Source organism: Myotis nattereri (genome assembly GCF_964212035.1).
Source record: "Myotis nattereri genome assembly, chromosome: 4".
In the NCBI taxonomy this organism is placed as follows: domain Eukaryota; kingdom Metazoa; phylum Chordata; class Mammalia; order Chiroptera; family Vespertilionidae; genus Myotis; species Myotis nattereri.
This window is the reverse complement of record NC_138079.1, coordinates 88,503,976-88,526,862: the sequence shown is the minus strand read 5'-3', so window position 1 is coordinate 88,526,862 and position 22,887 is coordinate 88,503,976. Positions and strand designations below refer to the sequence as shown.

At 50.1% G+C, this 22,887-nt stretch overlaps 2 protein-coding genes across 7 annotated transcripts in view; both read right to left on the bottom strand.

The window, feature by feature from the left end:
- Positions 1 to 2,545: 2,545 nt before the first annotated feature.
- On the bottom strand, positions 2,546 to 21,963 carry CLEC19A (C-type lectin domain containing 19A; the record flags this gene model as incomplete). Its single annotated transcript, XM_081090277.1, is given in 9 exon segments — positions 2,546 to 2,583; positions 2,586 to 2,624; positions 3,364 to 3,373; positions 4,357 to 4,447; positions 8,118 to 8,283; positions 15,061 to 15,090; positions 15,093 to 15,166; positions 20,493 to 20,550; positions 21,882 to 21,963. Coding segments are annotated over 9 exon segments (588 nt in total).
- SYT17 (synaptotagmin 17) overlaps positions 20,992 to 22,887 on the bottom strand; it is a 74,865-nt gene continuing 72,969 nt past the window's right edge. For all 6 annotated transcript variants that reach the window (XM_081089845.1, XM_081089849.1, XM_081089847.1 and 3 more), the window contains one exon: positions 20,992 to 22,337. In XM_081089845.1, coding sequence (XP_080945971.1) covers positions 22,141 to 22,337 — 197 coding nt within the window. In that variant the 3' untranslated portion in view covers positions 20,992 to 22,140. The remainder of the gene's footprint in view (positions 22,338 to 22,887) is intronic.

Genomic DNA, 22,887 nt, shown 5'->3' with positions numbered 1-22,887 from the left:
ATATGTAAGTGATATAATATTTTATCCATATTCCTGCAACTTGCTTTTTCCCTCAACAATGTGCCTCCTACATGTTCTCAGTCTGTATGTAAAGGCTGCATAGAGCCTCCTGAACTAACGGGCCATAGTTTATCTGTCAGTTACTTTAGGGCAGTGGTCCCCCACCTTACCACGCCATAGACGACGGGAGATGTCCACATTCATAACACATGGCTGGCAGAGCTCCTGTGTGGGGTTGTTGAAAGAAATGAGCTTCCATGGCTAAAGTCCCTGATGCTCAGTAGATGTTAGGAAGAAGAGCTCTGTGGCTAAGCCTGGGTTGGAAAAGAAAGCCCTGGAATCTTCTGTGAACATGCTAACATGTTAACTCATTTGTGAGGCCTGGGAGAGGGAAGATAGGGCTTCCTCAGAGAGCACCCGAGCTGGTTGGACACTCTTTAAAAAGATGGATATTGGGCTGTTGAATCTGAAATTTGCTTCAAAATAACATAAGGTCTGACTTCCCTGTTTCTTTAAAAAAAAATTATTATCCTTCAAATTGTTCAAATCACTTAACTATGCCCTATCTGATTATTTTGACAGTTGACGCATCTCCAGAGTCTCTTTTATAGCTGCCCCCCCCCCCCCCGAGAACACCCCACTTATACACTGAGCACAGGAGAAGCACACTCCCTCCAAGGGCCCCTCACAGGGGTGAGGTGCAGCCCTGCCCTTCTCTGAGAAGACTGCCCTGAGGGTGCGGTCAGCCTTCTGTGTTTTTGACCTCTTCCCAGTTTGAAATTTAGAGTTGATTCCTCATTGCCTTCTTGTCTGCCTATCTATCCATCCACCATCTAGATCTCTATAAATATCTGTCATCTCCATTCATTCACCTATTCCTCTATCCATGCATCTATTCATCCATGCATGCATCCATCCATCCATTAGTTGTCACTAATCTCTCTCTCATTATTCCCTCCCACAGCATCTCAGCAGTAACATCCTAGAAAAGGTGGGGGATTCTGTGAGCTGTCAGAGACTGGCACAATGACAGGAGACAAAAATACCCGAGGTAGACGCAGCCCACATGACCCTGAGTCACCAAGAGAAGACGAATCTCTTGGTATCTTCCGTTTAAGAAAGCAGGAAAATGCAGAAGATGGTTTAGAAAGATTTCCTGCCAAAGTGGAGAAAATAGAGATAGTTGTGATGCTCGAGGAATGAATGTTAGTTTTCTGGAGAAAACTAACTTTTTATTTCCCAAAGCTGCCTGATAACCCACAGCAAGAGCTGGAAGGGGCTGTTTCCATTTTACGAAGGAGGAAACCGAAACTCAGAAAGGACAAGCCACTTCCGTGAGGGCACACAGTAGGTGGCAGTGGTGGGATCTGAACCCACGTCTGTTTTATTTCAGATGTGTTAACACGGAGATGCACACCCAGGTGCTTCTTCAAGGAAGGAGGAAGCTGGACCTGCAGCCGGCATCTCCTTCAGGGTCAGCCTCATCCCAGAGAGCTGCTGTAACTGAAGTCACATCCTTTTCCGGGAAGCCCACATCAGTGACTGAGTGAAGTCCATCTGGGCCTAAAGCCCTGGCCGTTCCAGCCCTATGCGGTCCACTCTGATGGCCAATATTTGTCCCACATCTCCCTAGCAGGTTGGCGGATAATTTGCCAGGCCATGGCTCAGTTCCACTTCTTCCTCTGCCTTCTCTTTGCAAGTGTTGATCCCTAATAAACATCTACTCCAAACTCTGTCTCAGCAACCACTTCCGGAGGCCTGATCTGGAACCACCGATGCTGGGAGCAGCCCGAGGAAGCAGGCAGCCCGGTGGGGCTCAGGAGCTGGATCGCCTCCCTCCAGGCTGGCGGCGAGCGATGGCGTGGGGAGCACAGACTGCCCCCGGCACAAGGCGGTGTCCAGTTGTCCAAACGTTCATGGAGGGATCCAGGAGGGTGTCCTGGGGGAGGGAATACACTCGCAGGAGGGATGAATCAGATAGCCAATGACTAGAGAAACTAGATCTATAAGCATAACTAGATTGGATGGCTAGTGCTACAGGTTTTCTGCTACAGAAACAAAAGAAACAGCTCAGGACAAGGAACAGACATTTGCTCCAGGAATGAAAGCCAAGAGCCTGTGTGTGTGTGTGTTTTAATTGATTTCAGAAAGGAAGGGAGAGGGAGAGAGAGATAGAGACATCAATGATGAGAGAGAATCATGGATGGGCTGCCTCCTGCATGCCTCCTACTGGAGATTGAACCCACAACCCAGGCATATGCCCTGACCAGGAATCCAACTGTGACCTCCTGGTTCATGGGTCGATGCTCAACCACTGAGTAATACCAGCCAGACCCACCACCCTTTTTATTTATTAAGCCACTTATAATTGGGTTTCCTGTTACTTATGACCAAGCAACCACTCTGTGTCAAGATTCTTTTTTCAAATCTCTTTCTGGAGGATTTATCTCTTCTGTGCTTTACAGTTATTGAGTATAAACTCTACACTAGGCACAGCTACAAGATGATGCTAGAGTTGGGCTCACTCCAACAGGGCAGGACTGGCTCAATGAATGGTCAGAGATGCAATCTTGCAAACAAAAGCAACTTCCGGCTGCAGGTGCTGTCATTCCATGATCTCATTTCTCCATTTATTCAGTGTTTAGAAAAGTCTGCCCAAAGCACTGATGATTATGGAGACCATGTCATATAATGGGAATAGCTGAGAGAGAGAGAGAGAGAGAGAGAGAGAGAGAGAGAGAGAGAGAGAGAGAGAGACTAGAGCTTGAGATTCCAGCTCCACCCACTTCCTGGCTCTGCAATCTAGACAAGTTACTTAGCCTCTCTGAGCCTCAGTTTCCACACCTGTAAAATGGAGTTGGTATCTTGCTCAGAGAGTTATTGTGAGGATTGAATGACTAAAGCATGCAAAGGACTTAGCTAGTGCTTGGCACATGGTGCCTAGCCCTCAAAAGAAAAAAGTAAAACCAGCCCTTTTGCTGTATTTTTTTCATTATTAGTCTTAGAGCTTGTAATAAAAGTTCCTTATACTCTAAAAAAAGTGTATTCTTAATTCAATTTTAAAGTTACTATTATAAATGGAAATTTTTTTATTACAACTTTTATATGGGTTCTTGCCACATGAATTCTTTGATTTAAAAAAGGTATCTCTACTGAGTTTGGCCACTACTGTTACTTCTGCTACTTTGCAAGCCATTTGTACCCTCCATAATGAGCTCTGATACAGTACCAGGCCAAGCCCTTTGCACACAGCGGCTCATTTACTTTTTTACGATGAGGCACCATTATTGTCACCCTGATTTTATAGCTGAGGAAACTGGAGATCAGAGAGGCAAAAAAAAAAAAAAATTTGCTCAAAGTCACCTGGCGGCCACTAAGTGGCAGATTAGGAGCTGGGACTGGAACCCTGTCCCCTACAGTGCTCTGAGGCAGGGCCAGAAGCATGCATGCAAAATAGAGACGGTTTGCGGCTTGCCCAGGCAAAGTCTGGGGGCCACATCTCTGGGTGGAGTCTGCTGTGGTCTTGCCAGGTCTGAGGTCCAGCCCCAGCCATCTTCTGCAACCTTATCCTTCACCATCCCCCCCCCCCACCCCCCCGCCCCACTGTGTATCCCAGACACACTGGTCTTTAATGTCCTCGAAAGTGCCATGATCTCTCTCACCTCAGGACCTTTGCCCATGCTGTTCCCTCTACCTGGAATGCTCTTCCTCTGGCTGACTCCTGTTTGTCCATTAGACATTAGCTTAAATGTCTCTTATGCAGGGGGGCTGTGGCAGCCACGGACCGCACTGCTTAGAGCCAGAGAACCAGCTGCAGGGAGCATGGTTGACTGACAGCCTCAGCTCCCGGCCCCTTTGGACCCAGGGCCCCTTTGGATCCACCACTGCCTTCACAGCCAGACCACGCTTCCTCCGGGCTGTGCCATAACTTGTCAGTTACTCAGTATGTCAGGGTACGGGCACTGGCCCAATTCTGTCATGGGCATCCTTTGCCTGGGGACTCCCCAGGGGCCTAGCCAAGACCTTCTCACCACTGTGTTGTGGTCTGAGACTCTTCCTACCCGGGCCTTCCCTCCCCTCTCCTTTCACAGGTCTCAGACCCACATCACTGTCTGAAGACATTCCCTCTGTCTGTTTTTGGAGCACCCAAGCCAAACAGAGGCCTTCCCTGACCATGCTACCTGTTCCCACCATATCCTCTGCCACCATATTTGTGGAATTCTAACTGGGCACCTTGGTGTCTGATTTCTCTCTGTCTGCTGGGCACCCAGCACGACCTGGCACCCAAGTTCCACATGAAAGGCTGGTTAAATGACAATGGAATCTTGGCCGGAGCTTTGGCCATCGCTTCCTCACCTGTCTGTGGTCGTGAAGGCCCATCCAGGTGTCAGCTGGGATCTCAGGAACACAGCTGTTCATGAGGTCATTCATGAAGACATTCTCCCAGCTGTGAAGGTAAGAAACAGCAGCGTGTCACCTGTTGCCTCTGCTCGCAGGGTGGAGTTGAAGTCTGAAAGCAATCCTTGTTAACTGTCCTGGACCAGAGTAAATAGAGGACAGGATACAATCCTGCCTTTTTCTCCTTTTTCTTTTTTCATTAGGTCACCTGGATGTGACTGTCATCCCAGGGGCACCTCTGGATTTGATCCTCGCCAGCTCAGAGCAGGCCTCAGTAATGCCGTTCATCCTAAAAATGTAGAGCCACCTCAAAAAAAACTAGCAAACAAGGTGGGTTATATTGGCGATGCCATGAAGAGACAAAAAAGGAGTGGTGGGGCCCTACATGGTTTTGCTCAGAGGTTAGAGCATTGGCCCGTGGACCAAAGGGTTCCAGTTGTATTCCCCATCAAGGGCACATACCTGGGTTGTAGGTTTGATCCCTGACCCCAGTTGGGGCACATGTGGGAGGCAGCCAGTTGGTGTGTGTCTCTCACATGGTGTGTGTTTTCTCTCCCCCCCGCCCTCCTCCCTCCCTCCCACTCTCTCTAAAAATCAATTGAAAAATATCTTCAGGTGAGGATTTAAAAAACAGGAGTGGGAGGATTTCTGGGGACAAAGTGTTCTTTGGTCCAACAGGTCTTTGACCTTGGTCCCCCCCCCCCCCAGCTGAGCACTGGCATCCCAAGTGCCCTCTGATGCACCCTCCAGGGGCGCCTGCATCAGCTGCCGAGCATGCATCTGGGCAGCCATCTGTGGAGGGGCCGCCCGCTCAGTTTGGCGCTATCGCTGTCTTTGTTCGACAGCTCCTGCTTGAGAAACGATTTCAATATTTTATTGCATTTTCCCCATATCTGGCCAAAATAACTAGAAAATAGAAAGGCCCAAGTGTAACTGCGAGTGATAAGGAGATCGGACAGACTTACTTCAATTCAGCTGATGCTTGAAACAAAGACGGAAATTATTAGGTAAGAACCATGAACTTGAACTTCAACCAGCCGCTCCACAGACATAAGCTGATGTGTGGTTCATTGTGAAGGGAAGGTCGAAATTAAAAAGCATGAAGAAAATTCCAGAATTATAGAACTGGATTGTGTCTCAAAGACAAGATATAATTGGAAATTTTATAATAGTGTCCAGTTTTACGAGAACAAAACCTCATTGATAACGAATCATTGTTGGAATTCCAGGAAGGCATTCTGTGCCAAAGTGGAAAACTGCCTGTAAGAGAGAGGAGAGGGGGAGGATGTCAGTGTAAGAGAAAAAGGGAGGGGAGTTCAGAAGAGAGGAAGAAGGTAAGTTGAGGCAGAACAGGGGTTGGGCCGGAGATTGCTGGAAGACCCCTGGATTCGCAGAAAGTCCTTCTGATGCCCAGTTAACGGAGGTTTAGCTTCCAGGCACCACGAGACAGCCTGACTGCCCTTCGCGAGGGCCGGCTAGAGGAAAGGCTTCCGCTGGAATCAGTGGCACGTTTGCTCTTCAGTGGACGTACCTCATTTTCTCCTGTAGGCTGAGAATTTCTGAGAACTCATTTTATCCACCTTTATATGTGCCAGGCTTGCGCTGTGCTCTGTATCACAGGGCACTTGACTTTTCAAGGCTGCCTTTCCCTGTCAGGTCAGCCGCCCTCCTCGTAAGGGAGGCACGGATGGAGCACGGGAGGGAGAGAGAAGTCAGGGTATTTCTTTCCCTTCCTGCCTAGGGAGTCGGGGCTGGTGCTTCTCTCTGCCTAGGGACTGGCCTCGTTAGCGCTGGGATGGTCTTTCCTGCTGTTGCGAATCTCTAGATCACCTCACTACCGTCTCTTTAGGTTCTCAGATCCCATCACCTATGGAGATATATTCAATTCTCTGTTTTAAATATTTGTAGTGGTTCCTGTTCTCCTGGTTAGAACCTTTATTCTCACTATATTCTTTATTCTCACTATATTCTTCAGCACCACCAAGAACACAGTGGGTGCTCAATCTATCTGTTGGCTGAATAGATGGGAAGATTCAAGACTCCCTTGGAAACTAAGAGAGAACGAGGACCCCTTCTTGTTTTTAGCAAAACTCAGTGACTCTAAAGCACGAAGAACCAACTGTCTTTCTAACTCCAAGTCTCTGAGATTCTTGAAAAGCAGAGGCCAGTTGTGAATTCGTAGCTCGGGTGGCATGGAACATAGCACACCTGGCTTCAGGGAGCCCACAAGTCAGCAAGGACGTCAGATGGGAACACAGGTCATTAAATGCGGTGGAGAAAGTGCTCTAGGCGAGTGGCCGATGAGTGTAAACAGGCTGCCATGGAGACAGGGAGACTTTGGTGAAGAGATGTTATCAGAGCTATGTCTTTAAAAAATATTTTATGGATTTCCGAGAGGAAGGGAGAGGGGAAAAGATAGAAATATCAATAATGAGAGAGAATCATTGATTAACTGCCTCCTGCACAACCCCCACTAGGGATTGAGCCTGCAACCCGGGCATGTGCCCTGACCAGGAATTGAACCGTGGCCTCCTGGTTCATAGGTCAATGCTCAACCACTGAGCCATGCCGGCCCAGGCAGAGTTATGTCTTTTTTTTTTTAATTTATTTTTATTTTTTTCAAAGAGGAAGGAAGAGGGAGATAGAAACATCAATGATGAAGAGAGAGTCATTAACCGGCTGCCTCCTGCACACCCCCAACTGGGGATCAAGCCCGCAACTCGGGCATGTGCCTTTGACCAGAATTGAACCCGGTACCTTCAGTCCGCAGTCCAATGCTCTATCCACTGAGCCAAAGCAGCTAGGACAGCAGAGCTATGTCTTGGAGGTTGAGGAGCTATCTACCTGGAGTAGAAGATATGGATGGGAATTCCCAGCAGAAGGAACAGAATGTGCGAAGGTATGGCGGTGTAAAAGGGTTGAACCAGACTGCAGAACTCTGAGACGGTCAGTGTGGCTGGGGCTTAGGAGACAGAGGGTGCCTTGGTGGGTAAACTATGGAATTTGGCCGCTTAGGTTCAAACCAAGCTTCACCACTTTATAGCTTGCTCAAAGGAACTTTGAGCAAGTTACTTACCTTTTTGGAGACTCAGATTCCATATCTGTAAAATGGAGATGCCTACCTAATTTAATTTGAGGAAGGCTTAATAAGATGATGTACACCAACACTTAGCAAATAAACATCAGCTATTACTCCTTATGTTCTTTGTGTGTATATTGTGTGAGCTACCGTACAGGGCTAACCCCCTATGATTAAAGAGCAGGGAGGGCACAGCGCAAGGTCGACAATTATAAAGATGGATCTTCCAGCACACTCTTTGCTCCTCTTACTAAATGCTTTGCCTTCTATTGCCAACGACAGTTTTGATGAGAAATTGAGCTGGGTAAAGTTCAGTTTTGCCTAGCTGCCATGGCTCAGTGGTTGTTGACCTACGAACCAGGAGGTCACAGTTCAATATCCAGGTTCAATTCCCAGACAGGGCACATGCCCAGGTTGCAGACTCCATCCCCAGTAGGGGGCATTCAGGAGACAGCCAATCAATGATTCTCTCTCATCATTGACGTTTCTCTCCCTTCCTCTCTGAAATCAATAAAAATATATTTTTTAAAAAGTCAGCTTCAATTACTAAAGAGAAGCGCCAGTGGCAAATGCCATTCTCCACTCCCCTTTCCAAAGGGGGTGCTTGGTTGGGCTGTGGAGGACCAAGACGTCTACTCACCTGTGGGTGGAGGCCAGTTTGGTGCACTTCTTGCTGGCGGAGAACTCAGAACAGTACAAGCCAGCCTCGGCCCAGGTCTTATTGAGAGGGAAAAATCGGTAGCAGTGGCCTTTGAACTCCATCCAGAACAGCGGGCGCAGGGAAGCCTGGGGCAGTGCTGGCATGGCTAGGGGCAGAGAGGAAACAGGCTGGGAGGAAGGCGGGCACTGCCAACATTGTTTCTACAGCTTCTGACATATTTTCAAGAATGAAAGTAAAACATGTCCATTATGATTAATGCATTTCTACCCTTGAGGTCCAAAAAACACATGCATACCAAACATTTACAAATTAATCAAAGTCATATACGCTCATTATAGAACACCAGGAAAATGTCACTACTTTGATACATTTTTCTTCATGCCATGCTTGAATGAAGTGATTTTTTAAAAACACAATTGTGGCGCTAGCCGGTTTGGCTCAGTGGATAGAGCATCAGCCTGCGGACTGAAGGGTCCCAGGTTTGATTCCGGTTAAGGGCACGTGCCTGAGTTGCGGCCCTGACCCCCAGTGGGTGGGTGGGTGCGGTGTAGGAGGCAGCCAATCAATGATTCTCTCTCATCATTGATATTTCTTGAGTCTGCAGGCTGACGCTCTATCCACTGAGCCAAACCGGTTAGGGCTCATTATTGATATTTCTATCTCTCTCGCTCCCTCTTCCTTCCTCTCTGAATCAATAAAAATATATTTTAAAAAATACAATTGTGGCTCTGGCCACTTTGTTCATTGGTTAGAGAGTTGGCCTATGGACTGAAGGGTCTTGGGTTCGATGTACCTCAGTTGTAGGCTCCATCCCCAGCCGGGGTCAAGGCTTGTCTCTCTCACATCAATGTTTCTCTCTCTCTCTCCTCCTCCCCCCCTCCTCCATAAAAATCAATGGGAAAATATCCTCGGGTAATGATTTTTTAAAAATACAATTGTGATTATATTGTATTATACACACCAGTTAATATTCTGATTTCTAAAAATTAGAGTATGAGCATTCCCCCACACATGGTAAGTTTTATTAAACATTGTTTTAAATAGCTCTTGAAGACTCCGCTGAGTGGCCCCTCTAGAGTTTATGTAATCATTCCCCTATTTGTGGGTAATTAGATCGTTTCCCCTTTTAAACAACAATTACCCATTATGCGGAGATGAACAGCCATGAGCATAAAGCCTTTTCAGCATTTCTCATCATTTTCTGAGGAGAGATTTTGAAGGTTTGATACAATTTGCTAAATTGCCTCCTGAAAGCAATCTGTGCTCCCACGTTAATGTCTGAGTGCCCGTCTCACAGTGTTGCCACTTTCATGGCAATCTTGGCCAATTTTATAAGCAAAACATGGTATCTTGTTTCCCTTTGCAAGTCTGGGCTCTCTTGCAAGGGTGGGCATTTCTTCCACGTGTTTATTGACAAACTACAGCCAACACTATTTATATCGTCAGCCCATCGAACTGCTGGGGTTTGTTCTTAATTCTGAAGAGGCTTAAAGGGAAAACCCACATTTGAGACAATAAAGTTCTCCCGAACTCCAGCCCCTCTGGCGGCCCCTTAGGGAACGCGTGTTGTTGTTTTTTAAGCCATAAGTCCAGATGGCTGGCGGGAGGAAGGCATGCTGAGAACCATCCTTGAACTAGGTTGAGTGGCTAATCTGTGAGGTCAGACAGTGGCCAGAGGTGACATTTGATGCCCGAGTCCCAGCCACCAGCTCTCCACCTGAGGAGCTGTGTGATGCGCACACTCCTTCCCTTCTCAGCTGTCAAATTGGCTGATCTTTGGGGTTCCTTCTGCAGTGCTCAGGGGTGTAGAGCCTTTGCCTTTTAAGCCACTATAATAGCGGAATAAAAAAGGGAGTAGACAACAGTTATTGAGCATTTATGATGTGCCAAGTTCATACTGGGGAAACTGTGGCTCAGACAGGTTGACTTGCCCAAGGTTATCCTGCTAGCGAGTGGCAGAGCAGGGACTTGAACCGTGGCCTCCTGACGCCAAAGTCTTTGATCTTACAGCCCACGCCTGTGATGCTTCCTCATGGGGAAACCAGCCGGCCTGAGGATGGTTAATCATCTTTTAGCACCCATTTCACTGGGTTGAACACTGGGGACATTGCTAGAACATTGTATTTAAATTTAATGGTACAGACCTCACCGAAGGTTGCTAGTTGGGCCGAATAAATCTGGGGAGCACTTGGCATATATGGATCACTCTGTAACAGTATGATTATTAATGACTAGCTTAGGGTTTCATAATCGTGCTGATGTGCTTCAGGAGTCTAGGGAATCCCCCGAAATTAAATGCAAAATTGACAGTGTGCGTGCGCGTGCCTCCGTGCATTTTTCTGAAAAAGGGGACGGTTGCATTAATCAACAGAGCTCCGCTAAGCAGGCAGGTTCCAAGCCGTGCTTCCTGTCAGAGCCACTGAGCTTCTCCACTGACCAGGGTCAGCCTGGTGTGTCCCACCCGCTGGTTGGTCCTGGCCAGCTGTCTTTCAGTGTGCGCTATTTTCTAAACTGATGCACAATTTGCCGCCTTGATTCTCCTCTACATGGCAAAGGAGAGAGCTGCGCGTGAGCTCAGCGGGCTCCGTGTCCTCGGGTCCCTGCCCCTCAGGGTGCGGTCTCCTCCTTTCTCAGCTGAGGGCACTGGTCCAGGAGGCCATTGCTGCGATGCCTTTGCGCGGTGCTGGCCAAGAGGCTGCAGGACCCCTTGGGACTCTGTGTGTTATGAGCTCTTTGTGGGGACTTGCGGCACTGCCTTCCACACAGGCAGCTCGGCTACTTTGGAGCAGTTTCCCCTTCACGTGGATGGAAGCAGCAAACCGTTTCCACCTCCTTTCCACCCATCACTGTAACCACATTGGTTTGTCCAGGAGTTGGCTGGACTAATGGGCAAAGAGGATGGTATTTCTGGTGCTAAGCCGCCTCCCACTGAACTATTCCTCTTAGAGATGGAAGGAAGTAGGGTAGCCCAATCATCCCAGTGTGCCTGGGGCAGTCCCAGTTTTAAAAGTGAAAGTCCCACATCCTAGGCCTCCCTCGCTGCTCACCCTGGAGCAATGGTTTAGGGGCAATTTTCACCCCCAGGGACATTGAACAATGTCTAGAGACATTTTTGGTTGTTAAACACTGGGGGAGTACTTAGTTAAACTGGGGGTGTAACTCATATGGTTGCGTGTTATCCCATGCACCAAGAGGTCACCGGTTCAATTCCCAGTCAAGGCACATGCCCCGGCTCTGGCTCAATACCCAGTAGGGGGCATGCAGGAGGCCGCCGATTGATATTTCTCTCTCACTGATGTTCCTCTCTCTTCCTCTAAAATCAATAAAAACATATTTTTAAAAATGGGGTGCTATAGGTATCCAATTGGTAGAGGCCAGGGTTGCTGCTGAACATCCTACAATGAACAGGACAGCCCTCCCCCACCCCCCACCACAGAGAACTTTCCAACCCCAAATGTCAATAGGAACCCAGCCCTGGATGGAAGGCAGAACTCCAAAAATATAAAATAACCCCACAGCGCAGCAACACAAAACATCACAGCAGATATCCACGTTTCTCAGCCTATCTGTATTTTAACAAAAATTAAGCCACAGGCCACGCAACTGAGTAAAAGTAGAGTTTGGGTTATTTCTCTAATTTCAGAGTTAAAACATATTATTATTATACACTATGGCTTAAAAGCACTGGGGACATTGCTAGAACACTGGGTGTAAAGGTAATGGTGCAGACCTCACCAAGGATGCTGGAGAAGGCAGGGCTTGCTTTTCCTCCCTGAGTTTGGGATGAAACACATTTGTCATCCCTCTCTGGCAGTGGGAGGAGCTTTCTGTGTTCGGTTTTCCTCCTGGAGCCCCTTTCCCATAAGGTGGACCATCAAGGGTTCTGCTCTGTGAGGCCCCAGTCTCATCCCGGCTCCTTTCACACGTCCCCGTCTTGTTCAGGGCTGATCCCTCTGCCCAACTCAGGCCAACGACTATTGTAACAACCCTCTCCCAGTGCCTGGCACATACTAGGCACAAAATAACTAATATTCAATGACTAAATACGTGCCAGGGAATCACACACTGTTTCTTTTGGACAACTGCCCCCCTTTTGGGGACAGTGGAGAGAAGGGTGTGTGCCCCACCCACGTGTCCTGACTCTGGGATGGTTTTTCTCACTGAGCACTGAAGGCAGGCTGCTGCTTGATTTTCCAGATTATTTAGCAGAACAGCTGGGAAGGGCAGCATCAGCATGGTCAGGGAGCTTGTTAGAGATGCAGGATCTTGCCCTAGCCAGTTTGGCTCCGTGGATAGAGTGTCAGCTTGCGGATTAAAGAGTCCCAGGTACAATTTCTGGTCAGGGGCACGTACCTTGGTTGCAGGCTCCTCCCAGGCCCGGGCCCTGGTCAGGGCGCGTGCAGGAGGCAACCAATTGATGTTTTTCTCTCACATTGATGTTTCTCTCTGTCCTTCCCTCTCTCTTCCACTTTCTCTAAATTCAATGGATTGAGGATAAAAAAAGAAAAAGAAAAAAGAAATGCAGCATCTCAGCACCCCTGCCCCAGACTCACCAAGTCAGAATCTGCATCTTAACAAGACTCCCAATGGTTCGCGTGCACGGAAGGTCTGGGAGCACTGGTCTACCGTGTGCCAGGCCAAAGGGCAGAGCCCTGTAGAATCACTCACTCATTCACTCACTCCCTGCATCAGGCTTGGCCAGGAGGACTGGATGATTAATTAAATGCTTAGGGGGCAGCTGGGAGGGGAGGGGAGGATCCCAGCTCCCAGGAAGCTCTGAGGCTTCCCCAGGGCCCGAAGCCTGAGGACTGCTTTAAGAGCAAGTCCCCCTGTGGACAACTCTCTCCCACAGAGCTATTAACACCCCCTCCCGGCTCCTCACTCCTGATCCTTTTGATTTTCTCCCCCAAGCAAATGATGGTGATGGGTTCCTGGGGTGAAACATACCAGAAAATGAGGCTGTGACAGGTCATTGCTCAATTACTCCCCTTTCCAGGTGAGCAGGCAAAGGCCTTTAACTGGGAGGATCTGGGAGGCAGCAGGAGCCTGTGCTTGCACTGGGAAGGTAATGAACTCCACTCTGCCTGGTATCCACACACACACCCCCTCCCCCGCTTCTCATACTCACTTTTCCTCTGGGATTTTAGAAACTTGGAATAGAAGGATACCGGGAACATCTGTCATCAACCTAAACCCAAAAGTAGCCTTTGTTAAATGCCTTTCCTGTGAAGGGAATTCTACAGTTTTATAGCTTGACAGGTAGTAACGGCAACAGAATAACCAGGCCAACTGAGTTTTCATCGGAGCTAGGCATTGCGTCAAGTGCTGTGCACTTATCCATTTATTAGTCTTCACACGCCCTATGATGTAGGTCGCCCCCAGTTTACAGACTGAGAAACCAGAATCACAGAGAGGCTGAGTAACGTGCCTAAGAGCACACAGCTCCTCCGGGGCAGAGCTAAGGGATGAAGCCAGGCTGTCTGGCCCCAGGTCTCACTGAGAGATTTCAGCGGCATTCATGCCCTCTTCCTTTCGTCTCAGTCGTGACTGGCTGAACCTGCATGCGTTCCCTTATTCATGTAACAAGGCCTAGGTGAGCACTTCCTTGGTCTCAGGCAGCCGGTCGCAGGCTGGAGACGCTGTGTGGCAAACGACACAGAGGTGGCTCTGCCCTCAGGTCCATGGACCCCGATATTAAGAAAAATCAGCGCACACACAAAGATGTCACTAGTATGTAATTTGTGGATGTGTGTCATACAGGCAAGAACTTGAGGGAGCAGCCCCCAAATTATTTTGGCAGCTGATTGCTTGCCTCTTTTCTCTTCCTAGTTGAACTGGTGGCTGCCTTGCCCCTGTCTTCAAGGAGGTGATTATAACAGGCACCAGAATCCCCTTCCCCAGACGGAGGAAATATAGGATGTTGTCACAGGGGCACCTAAAAGGGACGCATCACCTCCATGTGGAGATCAGAGAGGCTCCCTGGAGTTGAATAAGAATCAGAGAAAAAGTTTCCCAGGTAGCAGAACAGTATGTGCAAAGGTATAAGAGAAAAAAGCATTTGGGGTAAGGGGGGGTGGGGGGCCGTTATGAGAAGAGGCCCAGGAGGTGACAGAGGGAGGGTAGGAAAAGGATGCACAAAGGAGCTTGTTGCTCTGGAAACCAAGCTGCCAAACTGCAAGGTCTTTTGCTTCAATTAGCAGCACCAAAGGCCCCCAAGGTCCCCCGGCAGGGACGGGAGTCGGAGCCTTTGGGACCACTGAGCTTATTAAGGAAAGAACACACCAGTGGAGCTCAAGGCTCATTTTCTTTCCCACTTTCTCTCTTTAAAAGAATAAATTGTCACCCTCCCACTCAATCTGGCTGCTCGCTCCTCTGGCCCCAATCCAGCCACCCACAAACTCGCTGCCCTGCTGCCTCCTGCCCAGATCGGCGTTGGGAGCCAGCCAGGGGAGGAGGAGGGGAGGCTCTGGGGGCCACCTTGGTGTGGGTCGCCCCACCCACCCACACTGCTGGACCCCAGGTGTCCCAGAGGGCCGGGAGGAAGTGTCTCTCAGTGTCCGGGAAGGTGGCCCGTAGGAGGGCTCCATCACTTTCATCACCTCCGCTTCCTGCTGCCTCCCTGGGTCCACACGTCCCACTGCCAGCCCATCCTCCTTCCCAGGGAGTCCTGGCTCTGGTGAACGGGACTGGGGGTCCACACCTCGCATGCCTGAGCTCTGCTTTCCCTGGGCTGCCTTAGTGGCCACACGATACAGAGGAGAACAGCGCCCATGAGGCGGGGGGAGGGGCGCTGGAGGGCTGTCAGGAGGCTCAGCCTGGCCCCCAACACCCCTCAGGTCAGGCGGCCTGCAGCCCAGGCAGCTGGGCCTCACTGAGAGCACCTCAGAGCCCAGGGGGTGTCCTCCTCTCCACGCGTGCTCACCTGGGCTGATACTGATGTCCGCTTTGGGCAGGCCTGTGCAGGGAGGAGGGTCAGGGCAGCCGGGGCCCACAGCTCCCACCTCTGCGTCCTGGGCCCCCAGAAGCCCCTAGTGGAGGAAGGAGGCCCCCCGGGGAGCTTGGGTCCGGACTGCTCTCCTGGGCACAGGTGGGGGCGGCCAGAGCTGGAAGGAACAGGGCAGACCCGTCTTCTCCTCCTCCCCTCCCTTCTCCCTGGGCCAGCCCCTCAGGGGAGCTAAGAGAAGCGGCAGCCCTGCTGCTGAGCCCCGGAGGCCCTGGCTGTGCACTTACTTCTGAGACTCAGTTTCCCCCTCTGTAAAATGGGGTGATAACAGAGCTCATGTCCCAGCTGTTTCAGGAGATAAGGCATTTCGGCCCCTCGGAGGAAATATGAACCAGAAGGTAAAAATGCAAGTTACCATTGAGGGCAGGGGTCTCTCGGCCAAAGCCCAGGGCAGTGAGGTGTTTGGTCCATGCTGTGTTTTAAAAAAATTTTTTTTAAATTGTTGCCAGGGTATTAAATCAGGAGATTTTAGGTGTAAGTCCAGATTTCTGCCTTCTGTTGAAAATCTGAAGATCTGGTCAGAGCGCCCTCATTGACACTGAGCCATGGGAACAATTGGTCAGAGCTGGGAAAGGGCACCCCCTGCAGGTGGGGCCTGTGGACTTCAGCTCAGCTGGTCCCCACCCTGTCCCCCTGGTCCCCAAAGCACTGGAGACCTGGTGGCGCAGGCGGCTCAGAGGAAGGGGCGTGTGCAGGCTCCCTTCAGAGTCTCTTGGAGGTTAAAGAAGGCTCGGTAGGAGGTTCTTGCTCAACAAAGAGGAGCAAATGTTATTGTTAATAAACAGTGCTAGTGTGTGGTTTGCTCAGACTTACAAGCTTTTAAACCCGCTGGTTTCATGGGGATCTCACTGCATTTACGGAGAATTATTACCGCTAAAAACCAGTCTTCCCCACACTTCGCGTCCCCTCAGTAAGTCACTGCCTCTCTGAGCCTCACTTTCCTCCTTTATACAATAGAAGTTGTAACAGTACCGACCTCAAAGACTAAGTGAAATAATCTGCTTAGAAAACTTAGTATAGATGCTGGCAAGTGGTAGGTGTCCAATAAATGACAGCAAACTTTGCTGTGATTATCACTGACCTCGTGCCTTTTCCTGGCATTCCACACTCCACGCACCCTGCACCACCCCCTTTCTTTCCCGAAATCTCAGCCGGGTGCCCTGACACTCTGTGCAACTGGCATTCACTCCCTCTCTCCCTGGAACACTCACTGGTGTGCCTGCGAGAATAACTTGTGCCAAGGCCTGACTCAGGCTCATAGCGCAGCCCAGCCACGTTTCAGCGGGCAGCGGGCCTCACGTCACCACTTGCCTTAATACTCCGTGCTGGTGCGCACGCGGAGCATGCACACTTATTATCTGTAAACGATAAACATTATTCTGTAAGTGATGTGTATGTGCTGCCTACTGTGCTAGCACACTGTGTCTGTTAGAACACACCTTTCCCCAAACTTTTTAAACATTTTAAAAAGTTGGCACAAAATATAAATCTAGAAGAAGGTTTGGATATTTTCTCCCCACCGCCTCTCACCGGGTGCACTCTACTTTGGGGGCCCTGCTGTCATGGAGATTACTCTCCAGTGAGAACCTAGCCAGTGGGGAGAAAGGGGGTAGTCAGATGCAGACCACTGAGATGTGAAGGATCCTTTGATTTGGCAAATAAACCTCCTAATGATCTGTTGATAATGCGTGCATGTGTGATGGCTGAAGGTGTTGGTAGATGGGTTCATGCCTGTCTCTGGATGGAAACTCAAAGTGTTCATTATAGGCTCAATCCTGAGTGTCTGCAGACCAGCAGGAGCACCTGAGAGCATGTGAAAAATGCAGACCCCCGGCCCCAAACCAGACCTGCCCAGTCAAACCTGCTTTGTCACTAGCTCCCATGGTGGAGGTAGGGGGAGGGGGTTATATGTACATTAACATTTATGAAGCATTGCTCTAGACAGGGGTAGGCAAGCTTTTCAAAAATTATATATTAAAAATATTTTTATTGATTTCAGAGAGGAAAGGGGAGGGAAAGAGAGAGAAACATCAAGGAGAGAGAATCATTGATCAGCTGCCTCCTGCATGTCCCACACTGGGGATCGAACTCGCAACTCGGGCATGTGCCCTGACCGGGAATCAAACCTTGACCTCCTGGTTCATAGGTTGATGCTCAACCACTGAGCCTCAATGGCTGGGCTAAAATTGTATTTTTAAATAAAATATTTAAGGTGTATGACAGGGTTTGATATACATACACATAGTGAAGTGATACCACAGTCAAACCAATTAACGTATCATCTCCTCCTGTGGTTACCTTTCTTTTGCGATGAGAGCACCTGAAGTCTATTCTTAGCAAATCTCCAGTCCTCAGTGCAGCGTGATTAACTATAGTCACCTGCTCTGCATTAGCTCTGTAGAATGTACTCATCCTACATAACTGTAACTAAACTTCTGTAAAAAGCCAGATAGTAAATATTTTAGGCTTTGTGGGCCATACGGTCTCAGTCACAACTATTCAACGTGGCCAGAGATTATAGGAATGGGCCTGGTTGGGGTCCAATAAAACTTTATTTACAAAAACAAGCAGTGGGCAGGATTTGGCCCGTGGGCCATAGTTTGCCAACCCCTGCTTGAGACCTCAAATTTACTGGCCATAAAGTAGGCAACTCCTTCAGTATATATTTTCTGGCTTCCTGAAGTTGTCTTTATCATGTGATGGCATTACCCATCCTCCCCCCTCTACACACACACACACTCATACATGTACTGTGCTCATGGTAGCCTGGGGGTTCAGTGAAGATCTATCACCTATCTATCCATCATCTATCTATCTATCTATCTATCTATCTATCTATCTATCTATCTATCTATCATCTCCTTAATGTCTTAGTTTTTTTAAAATGTTGTTTATTTACCAATAAAAAAAGTCTCCTGGCCTCTCACCACCATTAGAAAAGGGACAACAGAGGCTAGTTCATTCATGGCTTTCAATTCCGGCAGATCCGTGTTCAAATTCCAGACCTGTTTCTGTGTGACCTTATGTGGGGTGCGGTTACGGTGTTTGGCCAGGTTTAAGCCTCGGACTAATGAAAGGACAGGGTCCTCTCATTGCCACGTGCAAGTCCCAGCTGGAGGGCAGGGCCCTCCCAGCACAATTACAGCCAACGGCTGTGGTTGTGAGCTTGAACCTATGGTCCGAACACGTGGCCCCATGTGCCTTGTGATAGAGTTCGGGTGCATGTAGTTGAGTGAGGTTGGAACTCACGAGAATGCTGTAAACAACGTGATCACGCCCCTACTTTGCCTCGTGGCATCTGCTATAAAATAGAGACACGGCTTGTGGGCGCCGTCGTTGTCTCCTCATCAGGGAGGCAGCGTCCCACCGAGACCCAGCTTTCATTCTCTTGTCTGTCTTTCCTTAATCCTTTCACCCCCCACTCGGGATCACCCTTGGTCGTGCTGGGGCGGCACAACCATACGCTGATTACTTAATCCCGTTAACCCTCAGTTCCCTCATCTGCAAAATGGGAACAAATCAATACTTCCCTCACACAAGTGCTCAGAGCAATGCCTGGTACACGATCGGCACTCAGTGTGAGTTAGCTACTATTGGGCCACTCTGAGCCCCGGGAAAACACCGCACAGGAAGGTAGAGAATCGAGTAGCCAAACAACTTCCCGAAGGATAGCCCTGCCGACCTTCAGGACAATGCCTTCCAGACGTTTTCTAGGCAGACGTTTTTCGTTTTCACACAGCAGCGATCATTCCTGAGTTACTTTCAATGGCCCTGGGGAAATAGACAAGGCTTTCAAACTCCTACCCCACCTCCTCCTTTGAACGGGGGTCCTGCACCCCAAAGATGGTGCGCAGGTGGCCTGTGCATCTCCTTTCCCGTCTCCCGCTGAGGAGAAGGATGCTAATTAAAATGAGTGGGTGGCCCACAACAGGGCACCTTGGGCCCCGGTTTCTATAGAAACCAAGTCACTCCTTCACCTTTCAACACATTTCCCCGTCTCCTGACAAACTCTATCCTCAGAGACGTGGACGGCTCTGACATCTATTCCCCTCTCCGCATTAGTCCACAGCAAGCATTGCCTGATGCGCGCTGAGCAGGAGCAGCCATGGAGGACGGTGTTAGGCTTTGCAGGCGCTGTCCCGGGTTATCCTCACGCCAAGCATATGGGGCAAGAACTGTCACCCTATTTTCAGCTGAGACGGCCCGGCAGCACAGTTAGCCACACCAGCTCTGGATTAGTGACGGAGGGCTCCCGTAACCAAGTGCCGCAGGCTAGGCGGCTTAAACAGCAGAAATTCATGCTCACAGTTCTGGGGGTCAGAAGTCTGAAATCAAGATGTTGGGGGAGGGCCGTGGGGAAGGAGCTGTTGCAGGCCTCCGTGCTGGGCTTGTAGATGGCCGCCTTCTCCCGTGCCGCTTCACATCCTCTTTCTGTGCGTCTGTCAGTCTCTGGGTCCTGCCTTCCCCCTTTTATAAGGACGCCAGTCATACTGGATTAGGGCCCACCCTGATGACCTCACTTTAACTTGATTGCCTCGGTATATGGACCCTGTCTCCAGCCCTGTCCTGTGCTGCTCAGTGGTTAAAGCCTCGGCCCGTGCACTGAAGGATCACGGGTTTGATTCCCAGTCCAGGGCACGTACCTAGATTGCAGGTTCGATCCCTGCAATTGATGCGTCTCTCTCACATAGATGTTCCTCTCTCTCTTCCTCCTCCCTTTTCCGTTCTCTCCGAAAACAATGGAAAAAATATTCTCGATTGAGGATTAATAAAACAAAACAAAAAGATCCTGTCTTCCAAGAAGGTCACAGATTTAAGTTCTGGGGGTGAGGATACCTACATATCTTTTGTGAGGGGGGCACGGTGCAGCCTGTAACAGGCAGTCTGGCTCTATCATGGCCAGCCACTCTATCTCATTAAACCCTGGTTTCCTTCTCTGTTAAAGGGGAATACTATCTCCCATGTGGGTTGCTGCATGAGGACTAAATGAGATATCTGGCACTTCCCCTGGTGCTAGCCAGCCCTCTTGTTATCGAGGGCAGTAGGTGCTGGGCATGCCCACCGCAGAGCCCCCAGACCACCTGAGCTCCCCTGTGGCTGCGGGGACCCGGCCGTGCACAGAGACGCTTACCTGACTCAGCACATGTACCTCGTTCTCAGCCGGGGATTTCTCGGTGCTGCGGGAGCTTGCTCAGCCTGCACGGGACAGTCGAAAAGTACCAAACATTTAAAGCCCCCAGTGGCAACCCCAAGCCCTGAGGGACAGGGTCAGCAGTTCAACACTCCAGAAGTTGCCTGACAGTTCTTACCCCATATGCTTCCCATAATGATCATTCCCTAGTGTGTCCTACCTGGGTCCCAGCGTGATTGAACCCAGCTGCCCGCACTGGCAGTTGATGCCGCCCTCACCTGCTGCGCAGGAGACAGAGTGATAAACAAAGCCTGATGACTTCGTTTGAGCACCTGGATCCAGCTATGCCTGAAGGCAGGACTTCTTTTGTAACAAACGAATTTGTGTTAAACCCTTCTCTTCTCTGTGTAAGGTTTCTCTTATCAGTCATCAGATTAATATACTTTAGTGTTTCAACTGTTCTTCCTTCTAAGACCACACTAATGTTACCAACAATGTCTAGCACAGCTGGCTGTCTAGTTCTACCCCTTGAGTCTCCCAGCTGAGGGCCTAGGTACTATGGAGCGGAGATGAGCCAACCCTGGTGTGTCTGGTCTCAATTCTTGACCCACAAAATCCATGAACATAATAAATATAGGTGCTCCGAGTCATCAGGATGGTAACCAAACCAACTTCCCACTCTATGCGCCGTGTCCCTGAAGAAAAAGATAACTCGAATGCATGGCACAAATAAATAATCTTTAATTTCAACAGACAGCTCCCCAGCATACCAGACGATATGCTGTGGGAAAAGCTACAGAAGCATCCAACGGAGATACCTATTCTAACTACGCTAACTCCTTAGCACAAGAGAAAGAACTCTGGTTCGCACAAATACGGGAAGATCCTCAGCTATGACAGGAAGGAGCGCGTCCTGGATGAGGGTGCGGTGGCCGTTCTAACCCATGTCACTGTCCTCGGCAGGTCAAAGCCACCAGGATTTGGTTGAAAAAAAATGCTGCTTTTGCTCTACCATGTTCTATTTTCTTGACATACATACACGCTACTATTACTGAAGGCGGGGTCTTGGCCGACAGGACACAGGGTGAAATTTCACTGATGGGAGAGGCAGAGAGAGGGAGGCTCAGGACAGAGTCCTGGCCACTGCCTTGCTCACCAAGAGGACACACGGGCACACACGTTCACCGGTGAGGGCACACGCATGGAACATCCACGCACACCCACAGGGAGTGCCCGGGAATCGGCTGGCACAGGGAGACATTCAGTTAAGCCAGGAGAGGCTCCTTACGCTGCCAGCTGTTGGTTGCCCACTGGTTCTCCAAATGGTCTAATCTAGCTATCACGCCCCCGAAATAGAAGACAAGGGGCATACGCTCTGGGGAAAAGATACCAGGTTCGTAGCACCCCAGGGCACAGCAGCCTGCTCCAGTCACCCGGTGGGTGTGCATTTTGGCGTGGGGGTCGGGCCTTGCCCACACTGGCCAACTCTCGGAAGAGGTCCCCTTGGTGGAGCCGGCCCCCCTTTGGGACGCCCTTTCTCTGGCTTGAAGACTGAAAAGTGCATTTTTCGGGGGAGAGGGGTGTCAACAAGAGCAAGCACTGCCAGTACATCTCAGCAGCGCGCACTCACTCACGGCACATGGATGGGGCTTCCGGAAAGTTCTCAGGCCTCGCTCATCGAGGATGGCCATTTCGTGATCAATAGTCAGCTTCCTCTCAGGTCTGGGAGGATTTGGGGTGAGTGTGCGTGTGTGTGTGTGTATGTAATAGGTAGATGACACGATGACACATTTTTTTGTCTTAAATTTTCTTTCTTTTTCTTATTTTTTTTTTTCTTTTTACAACTGACTGGTGCCTTCCCTGCAGCCTCAGGTCACCTCCAGCGACGCAGGAGACACGCGGTCACACTCGGCCCGGGACCGCAGGCTGTGCCACTGCTCCACGGCCGTGCGGTGGGTGTTGAGCATCCGCCGCCAGTGGTTGGATTCCGAGGGGCCCGAAGAGTACTGGCCGATGACAATCCTCCCGATGAAGTCGTTGCTGCTCTTCATGTTGTGCCCGAACACTAGAGAGCCACAGGGACGAGGGTGGGGGTGGGGGTGGGGCGTGAGGCAGGAGGAGGAGGGGGACAGAGCAGGAGGCAGGAACAAGACAGGCCATTAGGCTACACATTCCGCAGCGGCAGACACGGGTCCTGGCCTTCAGGACACAGTCTGTCTTTGAATGGTGAGAACTCCCGATTCCCTCAGCTCTTCTCCCACAGGCTCTGCTCCAGGGGCACTGGGCTTGGCACGGGCTTCCTGCTTCTCCCCAGGCCAGGCACGTCCTGCCCCCCTCCCCCGCCCCCCATGCCTCGCACTGGATGCTGGACAGCTGCCCCTGCGATACGCAGCTTGGAACTCTGTCCCGTTGCCATGCTGCCTGCAGAGCTCGAGTACCGGACAGTCCTGGTGGGACGGTCACCGTCACCGAGTCCTGACATGGTGACACCAGGGTTTCTCAGCCTCAACACTGATGACACTTGGGGCTGGATAATTCTTGGTTGTGGGGGCCTGACCTGTACACAGAGAGGTTTAGCAGCACCTCAGGCCTCTACCTGCTAGATGCCAAGTAGC